An 11794-nucleotide genomic window follows, 5' to 3' on the forward strand; every position below is an offset into this window, starting at 1 on the left:
GTGGATGGCATGCGATTAATTTAAAACTAGTTGTGGATACCACATCCGTCCAAAATTGGTTAGGTACCTTCATTTGAAATAGCAAAGCATGAGCAGTCTCAAGCAAATGTCTATTTTTTCTCTTAGCCACTCCATTTTGAGAGGGTGTATCAACACGAAGAATACATCCAGCAGCTACAATGTGATGAAAAGTAACAATCATGAAGCTCTAAACAACAAAACCATTGGATTTCTAAAGTTCTTAACTGTCTGTAAGGTACTTGTCTTAACCCCAAAATCTAGCACATGAGAGGAGGATTACCCAAGAATGGAAGGAAACCAAATGCCCATCCCACAATTGATGTGGGCTGGAGTGTGTATAATATAAGGTGAGCCCCCAATCGGGTAAACAATGAATTGGGATGGGCCTGACGTTGGTATTGAAGAAATGGACCTTGGGCTTAACTCTACTCCAAAGCTAGCTCATGAGAGGAGGGTTGCCCTAGACCATATAAAGAGACCACCTCTTCCCTTTAATAACAGATGTGGGCCTCAACACCCTATTGCGCGCTAAGACTGGATATCTAGAGCGTGTACAATATTTTAATATAGGGACCCAATATGGGGAAACCAAAAATTGGCATGGATCCTGCCTTGATACCATAGATACCATGATAAAGAAATAGAGCTTTGGCCTAACTCAACCCCCAAAACTAGCTCAACAATAAGTATTGCCACCATACAAGGAGTCCAATTTTCCTCATCCTCACAGCTGTGAGACTCAACATCTCCTCCCTTTTGCGGTGTGGACAATAGAAGACGAGAACCCAATATCAAGTAAAAAATGAATTGGGATGGGACCATGTTAAAAAAATGAACCTTGGGGATAACTTAACCTCAAAAGGTAACTCGTGAGGGAAGGATTACGCAAGACCATACGAGGAGACCAAATACCCATCCCACAACTGATGTGGGAACTCAACATCTTTCATCATTTCCCTAGTGCTTCTCAAAAGATGATTATCATGATCATCCGTCCTATGTTATTAATAATTTGTGTATGAAACTCCAGTTTGTTATTACTTATTATTAATAGTCCCTTTGGGGCTGTTACACTTGTAGAAGTAGAACTTCCATTTTATGTGCATGTTTATTTGTGGTACTCCGACTCTGATCCAGCTGCAGAAGATTTGTGATCTATTTACACCCGTATTGTTATCATTTAACTATGCAGGAGAGAAAGATAAGCTACATGGCAGCTATGAAACTTGAAATTGAACGCTTTCGCCTGAACCTCTCTGCTGCTGAAAGGGATAGGGCATTGTTGTCAATTGGTGTTGACCCTGCTAGTATAAATCCAAATCTACTTCTTGACAATTCTCGTATGGGAGGATTCTGCAGGGTAGCAAATGTCCTTGCTTTGCTTGGACAGGCTTCTCTTGAGGATAAAATTACTGCTTCCGTTGGTCTTGAGATTGCCGATGATAGCGCTGTAGATTTCTGGAATATAGCAGGAATCGGGGAAAGATGTATTGGTGGGGCATGTCAAGTTCATTATGAAGATGGACCTGTATTGAATGTGCCTTCTATATCATCAACTTCAGCTGCTGCACAGACCTCTTTTGTGTGTTCTGAATGTGAGAGAAAGGTTTGTAAAGTTTGTTGTGCAGGGAAAGGAGCTCTTTTACTTGCTATGTTTAACTCAAAGGAGGTTCCCAGCTACAATGGTGTAAGCAGCCAGGGGGGAGCAATCTATGTAAACTCAGTTGATTTATCCTCAAATCATTCCATGACACTTGATGGTGTCATTTGCAAAGCCTGCTGCATTGATGTTGTGCTTGAGGCTTTAACCTTGGACTACATCAGGGTTTTGGTTGGCCAGAGGAGAAATGCACGTGCAGATAGTGCTGCTCAAAAAGCTGTAGACCATGTGATCAAATTTACTTCGGGGGATTGTCAATCCACACCAACTGCATATCCGGAATTGTTTAATGGAGAGGAATCACTTGCTGAATTTCCTTTTGCAAGCCTTTTGCACCCGGTAATATTTTGTACCTATCCTAATCCCAATTATATTAGCTATATATATATATATTCTTAGAAAACCTTTTCTTGTTTTAGTTTTTCTAAAACTTTATGCAAGAGGAGTAATTTAATCTTTTCCACGTTTTCACAAATCTGTGGAAATCAAATGTGAGTGACACAGCATCTCATGGTTGGTGTAAAACTGGATTATCTTGAACGCAAAAGGCTACTACTTAATTTGCCTGTTTACTAATTTCTGTTGAAAGAATTATTTTCTCCATCTAGCACCATCTGCAACTGACTATGCAATAACTAGGTGAACCTTGATTTGATGGAATACCTAGGTTTTAGCTCAAACATTGTGCCACTCTTGCCGACCATACTTTATTAAAGTTTTAAGAAGTCAGTTCTCTATTTCTGTCCTGATGAGAAAACCAGATTCCCGTGCCTGAAATTTCACAAAGGAAGAGTGGAGGTCTCTAAGCTATTTTGTGGCTTGTTCTGAGATGGCAATAAGAGTTGATAGTATTAGATGGATGAATGGAGAAAAAGAATTAGGTAGCCAGTAACAGGGCCTAAGATTACTTGGTGGATCTGGATAGATTATAACAAGAAAGTTGAAGGGAGGGAAGAGACTATTTCCGAATTCCATATAGAAGCCTATTGGATTAGATCCTTAAGGTTAACAACTAAATCTTCAACAGAAACTCACATCATGGTTTCTTCACTCGACTTTATAAAATGTATTGTATCTAATAACTTTCTTGTTCCTACTGGGGTTAGTGCTAGATGATATGAAAGAATAAGAAGGGTCCTTGGATTTCAAAATCTAGCTTATATTTAGTTGGAGATTTGTGTGATGAAGGTTCCCCAAGACACCATCTAAGTGGCTTTCAAGCTGGCAAAGATCAACTTAACCAACAACTTTCTGTTGATTTAGGCTGTATTTATGTTGCAAACAATGCCAATAAAATCCCCATTCGGACAATATTTAGCTAAAGTCGAAAAAAAGAGTATTTTAAGTTGAAGTTGAAAAATAGTAGTTGAAATCATGAGCTATAACTATTATTTCACTTGAAGTACCTACCAATCAAGTTTTTCAACTTCAAATTCTGTATTTCCAGTTGACGTTGAAAACATAGTCAAAATGATAGAACATTGTTTTGCAAATAATGTTTGTCCAAATACATGCTTATCATTTGTTTTTAAACAATTATATTTCATTCTTTAAACTTCAACTTGAAATATTATTTGCAGATCAATGTTTGTTCTAGTATTTGGTCCATTATTTCAACTTGAATAAAAAATTTTGAAGTTGAAAAACTGGTTTGAGGAATATTTCAAGTGAAATAATGGTTTTCACCCACAAAACTTAAATTTTTTCCAAGTGGAAGTCATGCCTAGACACAACTTCAATTCCAGATGCTCTTTTCAACTTAAATTTCAAATACTTTTTCTCAACTTCAATAAAAAATTGTCCAAACTCCGAGTTACATGATTCATCATTTTTTTTCTTGTTCTCGAAAAGTAGAAAAAAAACATTGGTAATGTTTTTATATCCTGAGAATTAATCTCTAGAAATACTATCCTATTATGGTCTGATTTGGGTCCCTCTGTTGATCCTTTGCCTTCCGCACCTTTTCCTCGAAATGACTAGGAAGATAGAATTTTAAGAGGTTAGCTATTTTGGTTTGCTCCATCTAAAATTTCCTTTTGAAGGATTAAGTAGAAGGATCATGGCAAAAGTAAGCAAGTGATGAAAAATACTGGAATAAGAAATGTAAGGCCATAGATGACAGGTTGTGTCTTCATTAAATATTTTGATTAATTCTCTCCTGATTCTACTTTCAATTGAGCGCTCTTTCACACCCTATCCTTGATCTAGTGAAATATTTTCTTTGGCGTATTTTTATTTTGAATGATATAAGCACTTGAAACATAGATCTTACCAAATTCAACTATAGACCTTTATCAAGTTGTTGGCATAAAACATTTGGTTCCTGAAATATGTTTGATCTATTACAATCAAATATAAATTTGATCCACCATAAGTTTAAAGTACGATCAAATACAAGTTCAGGAACCAAATGTGATTTCATTTTTACTCCCATGAAGTATGAAGTTGAATGATGGGACATATCCTTCTCGTTGGTCTTAGCATTGATACTGAAATATTTGATGGGCTTAAAAAAACGTAGATTTGATCCTTCTCCTTCTTTTTTAGGTTGAAACTGCAGCAGGATCTGCACCATTCATGTCGTTGCTTGCTCCATTGAATTCTGGAGCACAAGATTCGTTTTGGAGAGCTCCCCCCAGTGCTTCCTCTGTTGAATTTGTCATTGTCCTTGGTGATTTATCTGATGTTTGTGGTGTTGTTCTTCTAGTTAGTCCTTGTGGCTACTCGATGGCAGACACTCCTGTTGTAAGTTTACTCCTCACTTAACAAGATTTTTAGCTCTAGCAGGTTTTGTGTCATATTCAAATATGGAAAATCCAAGACAGTTTGGACCTGATTAAATTTCATGCTGTTGTGCAATTTCTTATAGTTTATTATCTAATGTTATCTCATAGATTGACTTCCAAAAGCAATGATAGTTTTTTTTCTTCCTTTTGCTGGGAAGAAAAATGGTATGTATGTTAACTTGTCTAACCAAAATTGCATGTAATATTGTATGACCCCTTTGGTTATTCATTACATGGTTTGCCTATCCTTGTGATCAGCGAAAGCTTTTTATTTTTTTAATTTTATGGTGAGACATAACTCATAAGTATCAATAAGATATTTCACATTCTGTTTCCTGTGATTGCTTTGTTTTTCCCTGAGAAGAGCAATGTTAAATGTTTTTGTCTAGTAGTTACACTCGCCTGAAACAGCAGCAGGAACTACTATCTGTTAAGCTCGTTGTTGTATTAATTTACCACATACCTATACGTTTAAATGACCCTAGATTGACCATAGACATGAAACTTGTGTGTATGGCAGATTCCTAGAGACTTGCTTCTTGTTGATGTGATTTCTCTTTCATCATGTAATTGATGTGGTTTGACATTCCTCTTGTGTTGCTGAATTCATGCTTTAAATAACTTGTTATTTACCTGTAGGCTTACCAACTTGCCTATGACAGAGAGGCCTAGCAATTTGTTTCTTGTTCATGCAATTTCTCTTCCCATTGTATAATTGATGTGGTTTCTCATTCCCTACACCACTGTATTAATGCTTTAAGAACGGAAACTTATTCTGTCTGTGCAGGTTCAGATTTGGGCTAGCAGTAAAATACACAAGGAAGAAAGATCATGTGTGGGGAAATGGGATATGAGATCTATGATCACCTCTTCCTCTGAGCTTTGTGGACAAGAGAAGTCTTCCGAAGTGCCTAGACATGTAAAGTTTTCTTTCCGTAATCCTGTTCGATGCCGCATTATTTGGATAACGTTGCGTCTACAAAAAGTTGGCTCGAGCTCTGTAAATTTCGAGAAAGACTTTAGTCATTTGTCCGTAGAGGAGAACCCATTCGCAGAGCCTGTAAGGCGTGCTTCATTTGGAGGACCAGTTGAAAGTGACCCATGTCTTCATGCTAAAAGAATCTTGGTGGTTGGAAACCCATTGAGGAAAGATGTAGGGGCACCAAGTCAAGGCTCTGACCAGATAAATACAAGCAATTTGTTGGATAAAGGTCCTCCACTAAACAGATTTAAGGTGAAGCAAACTTGCAACTCTCTAGCAATTTTTACCATTTAAATTTTGTCAAACTCCTGAATAATAAAGAAAAATATAATTCTAATCCATTCCCTTTTCAGGTTCCAATTGAGGTTGAGAGGTTAACTGACAGCGACCTTGTTTTAGAACAGTTTCTACCCCCAGTTTCACCTATGCTGGCAGGTTTTCGTCTCGATGGTTTTAGTGCAATAAAACCTCGAGTCACCCATTCACCACCTTCACAGGTGAATCCATGGGATGTTTCTTCTTGTATATTGGAGGACAGATTCATTAGTCCAGCTGTATTGTATATTCAAGTATCTGCTTTCCAGGTATGAGGATACTATTGATGTGATTTACATTTTATCAACTGATATTTTTCTATATCAACAAACTGTTCCACATCCTTCTTACGAACAGATTCCTTTTTTGATCTTGTAAAGCTACTGGTCGTCCCTATTTCAGTACTAGACACTATTGCATTTTAGATGAATCTCATCAGTTATGCAAAATGTCACTTTGCTAATGACCTGCAACATGTGATTAAATTTGATATGATAACCTTAACCTAAGAATTCTTTCAAGTACCGTCTTAAGTAAATTAAAACTACTCTAGTATGTCTTGCCAGCATGTAACAGATATGTCAGTTTCTCCCTCAAATGGCTATAGTTCATCCATGCATATTTATAGTGTTTACATGCTGACAAACGTGTGGACTGATGCTAGATGTTCTATATTCAAGTTAATCTAGCTCACAGAGAATGCATGAATTGTATTATTAGAAAGACTCCGTGTCAAGGAAGGAAAAGAGTCTGAAACCAAAACAGCCAATGCCACGCAAGAGACAGAACAAAACTTGCAGATACAACAGATTCATGAGGCTGATCCAGTCAATATCCAACTTCCAATTTCTCAAGAGGCTTTGAAAAAGAAACCATAGCCTTGTTAATGAAGATTGATGAGAGAATGCCTGTTAGATAATAAGGGGTCTGGAAAGGCAATGTCTACTCCAAAGAGCAGAGGAATTGGGAAAAATGAATTGAAAAATCTAAAATCTAGCTTTAATGAAGAAGTGGAAGGTAGCAGAAGTAGGGGGAGGAATTTGAGTTTAACTTTTAAATGAAAGTTCATCTATTGACATGGAATGTAAGGGGGTTAAACGACCAAAAAAAGAGAACAATGGTGAAGAGTTTAATGCAAAAATGGAAGGGGGATGTTTACTGCTTTCAAGAAACAAAGATCAGCAAGGACGTTGAAGTAATGGCTAAGCAATTATGGTCATGCCAATGGATGAAATGTGGTTACCTGGAAGCTGAGGGTACCTGGGGGGGGGGGGGTGCTTATGATGTGGGACAGTAGAAGCTAGAGTGGAACTATAGTTGAATATGGTAAGAGCCACCATAGTAGTGGAGTTGGAAGAGCTAGCAAAAAATGAAGAATCAATGTGGAGACAGAAATCCAGATTATTATGGTTGAAACAAGGGGACAATAACACAAGGTTTTTCCAAAGAATGGCAACATCACACACGAGGACCAACACCATTGACAGGCTGATAGACAAAGGAGAAATTGTAGAAGATCCTATAGAAATAAAAAACACTATGATTGATTTCTATAGGAAATTTTACACTGAACCTGAGAACTGGGGACCTCGATTTGACTTCCTGGATTGCCCAACTATAACTCAAGAGGAACATACTTGGATGCAAAGCCCTTTTACTTAGGCAGAGGTCCTGAAATGCTTAAAACAGTGTGATGGAGATAGCTCCAGGCCTACCAGATGGCTTCACAATGAGTTTCTTCAGGTCATGCCGGGAAATATTAAAGGAAGATCTGATGTTGACCTTTCATAACTTTAATTAGAAGGAAGTTTTTGAAAAATCTTTCAATGCCACTTTCATAGCATTGATTCCTAAAAAAGCTGGAGCAGAGGAAAAGATTTCAGACCAATTTGCTTAATATGGGGAATATATAAGAGTATTTTCAAACTGATCACTAAGGGTTTGTTTGGAAAGCACTTGGTAATTGGAATTGGTGTAATTACTAGGGTAGTAATTACCAGCCTAGTAATTACACTGACTTGTTTATTAGGCTGAATTATACTGTAATTACAGGATGTCACAGTGTAATTACACATGTTCTGTTTGGATGCATAATTGCAATCATAAAATTATATTAAATTTTAAAAATAAAAATTAATTATTTAAAATTTATACTAGACAAATAAGAAACTTTATAAATGATATTAAATTAAATATTTAAGATAGATATCATTTTTTGAAAATATATTAATTAATAAACATATGTTCTTAACTAATATTATGAAAATATAATTGATTTATTTTTTTTCAAATTAATATATTTCAATTGAATTGATCATAAAAACTAAAAGTATGAAGTTTCTACGAACATCGTAAAATGTATGTGTGTTAAAAAGATTAATATAGAAATAAAATGTCATAAATTATTAAAATGTTTGACAAAAATATAATCTATCAAGTTAATTGAAAAATGACTTGCATTGTAAATTCAATATTACTAAAACTAATGAAACTGAAAATATAACATAAGTTATAAGTTCAAAACAAAAAATTTAACATAATACTCTTATCACAAATTTCAGCATAGCATACATAAATATGTTTTTATTTTTTATTTTTTATTTTTTAAAAAAGAAAACGCAAGTCTATAACAATAACCTTACTTAACAATAAATTCTATTTTAATTTAAAAATTAGAATACTAATAAAATTATGCTAATGAGAAAATAAGCATGACATAAAGAAATAGATAATACGAAAAAATTGCATAGAATCACGTGAAGTAAGGTTGAAAAATATGGATTGCAAAGTCATTGGTCTGAGGAGGTTCTGGGAACATTTGGGTGTAGTGTTTGGAAGACCATCAGAAGACTATTGCCACTGTTCAAAGGTAACATCTCACTTAAGGTGGGAAATGGAAGGAAAATTGACTTTTGGAATGATCTATGGATTGGGGAAGAATGCCTAGCAACGTTATTTCCAGACCTGTTTATACTCGGCCAATAGAACAAGGGATGGAATTTCTTGTTTAGAAGAGCCCTTAATGATTGGGAGATAGAGAGAATCACAACTCTATTTCAGATCCTAAATACCTTTCCAGGCACTTCCACTGAGCCTTATAAGCCTATGTGGAGATTGCAAAGGAAAGGAGTGTTCAAAGTGAAGTCTTGTTACCGGAGTAGCAATGCTGGTCAAAGAAAAAATAGAATTTGGCCTTGGAAGCTAATAATACCTCTAAAGGTCTCATGGTTTGCTTTGTTGGTGTGTAGAAGGGCATACTTAACACATGAAATGCTTCAGAAAAAAGGAAGACGAATTTGCTCAAGGTGCTTTATGTGTGATCAAGATGTTGAAGTCTTCAAGGTAGCTACCAACCTATGGAACATGTTTTCTTGCATCCTTTGTGTGTGCTGGGTAGTTCCACAGACCACTAAGGGTCTACTAGACAGCTGGAAGGAGATAGGAAGAAGACACTCTACTGAAGACTGGTGGGAGTTAATCCCAGCTTGCATTTGATCGACTTTATGGAAAGAAAGGAATGCTAGATGTTTTGAGGATAAGAGTAACAACATTCAGAAGATTAGAATGAATAGCCTTAGCCTTTTGTATTTTTGGTGTAAACAGGATATGACGGGGGATATAGAATTTTTTGTTGATTTCCTAGGCAATTTGTAATCTCCCTAGGGGTAGTTTTGATATGCTCTGATGATTTTAGTAAGCGACCTATGCTCATCATTATTTGATGATGAGACTTTTGTGAATACACGGTTACCCTTATCTAAAAAAAGACTCCTGTAATCACCTGACAGCCATGTTTCAAAGGTTCAGTCAGTGGCGGACCTATAGTCTTGCACAAGCGGGTTCAAATAAATACCACAATAGCCAAGAATAGAGGCAGCATCAGGCATAGCAAGCAAGAATTGCAACTCTGTTTCTCTTGTTTCTTATTGTGCCATCACGATACAATCATCTCTAAATCATATTCGTTATTTTTGGACAATGAACAAATTTTCCATATCAATATATTGAAATTTATTCAAATTTGTCTTTAGAATAATTTATCTATCTACTATACTGAAACTTCGAAAAAATTTGAAGATCTTTTAAATTTTGACCAAAGTTCTATCTAAATAATTTAGAGAACTTATATGCTAAGCCAAAAAATTCAGTATTGAACAATAAGCAATTTCGTTATAAACCAAATCAAATTAAAGCTAAAATATAATAAATAAATCCAACAAGTATACTTACATGTTTTACTTAAAGTTATGGAAGAGAAACAAAATTCACTCTGTATAAGTTGAGATAGATTCCTAGCAACTTGCTTCTTGTTCATGTGATTTCTCTTTCATCATGTAATTAATGTTGTTTGAGTTTTGACATTCCTCTTGGTTTGCCATTCACTTTGTGGGTCCTCCTCTGTGTTCAGTAAGCTAGTACCGTTGGACCTTGGATGAAGTAGGTAGATAGAGGTAAATATGCCACTCCAGCAATAAATCCATACCGTTTTGGTGTATCCCTCTGCTTCCATAGAGATAAACATAACATCGTTAGAATTCCATTGTTAGTGATGAATGGTTAGAGCTGGCCAGAATTTTACATCCTCTAGAGAAAAGTGAGAAATTTGTGCCAATGCTTCCAACAGACAGGAAGATCTGAACATAAACAGGCATTTATATGTTATTCTCTTAGTCACCAAATAACTATTACATTGAGAATAATATGTTTCTCTTCGAACTAGAATTTGCTTCTCCATCTAGACATCCTTGGTGAACATGCCAATAATTAGAACTTCAAGATAATGTTGTGTTGTTTTATGACCACCAAAACCACATCTTTAGCTGAATGTCTTTCCTTCTGTATGTGTAGTAAGAGTTCTTGGGCTAAGTACTTTATGCCAATACTAGATAGGTCACCCCCAAGACAGGATGGAGCCCCAAACAATCCCTCCTATAATCTTATTTCCCAAAGGAAATGTTTCTTACCCCGCATGCGAGATTGATATGGTTTTTAATGTATGGACAAGTTTGTTGAGCTGTAAAAAAAAACACTTGTCTGGTTATATCTAGAAGCTGTTATCTGGTTTCTGTAATATACCCATATGGTGTTATTTTCAGTGGTTACAGTAGAAAATTCACATGATAATCATCTACAGGAACCACACAATATGGTCACCATTGCAGAATACAGGCTGCCAGAAGTGAAGGTGGGGACAGCAATGTACTTTGATTTTCCTAGACAAGTTAGTACTCGTCGAATCTCATTTCGGCTTCTTGGAGATGTTGGTGCATTTACTGATGATCCATCAGAGCAGGATGACTCGGATGCTAGGGTCCGGATTGTGGCAGCAGGACTGTCTTTGGCTAATAGAATCAAGTTGTATTATTATGCGGATCCCTATGAGCTCGGAAAATGGGCTAGTCTTTCAGCTGTTTGATTAAGATAATCCCCACTGGTTACATGATTAATTTTGTATTTTAGGAGTCTTTTTATTCTTGTTGCTTTCAGGAACATCATTGATTTATTATTTCATGATAATTTGTATAGGAGAGAGTTGGAGTTTATACTGTTAAATTCTGTATAATTAATTTGTTGTGGCGGAAGAGAACATTTTGCAAGAGTTGGATGTATAATTTCGAGGTTGTATTAAGAAGATATAACACTAACGGGACTTATCTAGTATATTGCTATAGATTTAGACTGTAGAAGTGTGAATCCCTAAGTTAAAAGAGCTAAAAGACCTTCCAATATCCTAAAAAAACCAAATTTGTTTGGCTTTTCCTCTGATGGCAAGATTATTAATATGAGAATGAAGCCTTGATCACAATTAGTGTGGAAGATGGATACGGGCTGATGTATATATGTGTGTGGAGAACACTTGTTAATTGGCTGGTAAAAAGGTCTTGGACGATTTGAGATTAGAGTACCACAGTAAATGAAGATATCTTAAATACAACCGATATGAATATTATGGGTTCTTGCCTCTTGGTCATGGTGACATTTGTGGACTTGATCAACCGAGTATTCAACATGTATTTGTGATCATGGTTA

General features: G+C 36.0%; 1 protein-coding gene across 2 annotated transcripts in view; it reads left to right on the forward strand.

The window, feature by feature from the left end:
• LOC125830033 (probable phosphoinositide phosphatase SAC9) overlaps positions 1 to 11570 on the forward strand; it is a 28881-nt gene extending 17311 nt beyond the window's left edge. For both annotated transcript variants that reach the window (XM_049509250.1, XM_049509251.1), the window contains 5 exons: positions 1214 to 2020; positions 4229 to 4426; positions 5255 to 5701; positions 5803 to 6033; positions 10899 to 11570. In XM_049509250.1, coding sequence (XP_049365207.1) covers positions 1214 to 2020; positions 4229 to 4426; positions 5255 to 5701; positions 5803 to 6033; positions 10899 to 11180 — 1965 coding nt within the window. In that variant the 3' untranslated portion in view covers positions 11181 to 11570. The remainder of the gene's footprint in view (positions 1 to 1213; positions 2021 to 4228; positions 4427 to 5254; positions 5702 to 5802; positions 6034 to 10898) is intronic.
• Positions 11571 to 11794: the final 224 nt, after the last annotated feature.

The sequence above is a fragment of the Solanum verrucosum genome, unplaced genomic scaffold, assembly GCF_900185275.1.
Source record: "Solanum verrucosum unplaced genomic scaffold, falcon-dt-bn FXZP01000074.1, whole genome shotgun sequence".
Lineage (NCBI taxonomy): Eukaryota > Viridiplantae > Streptophyta > Magnoliopsida > Solanales > Solanaceae > Solanum > Solanum verrucosum.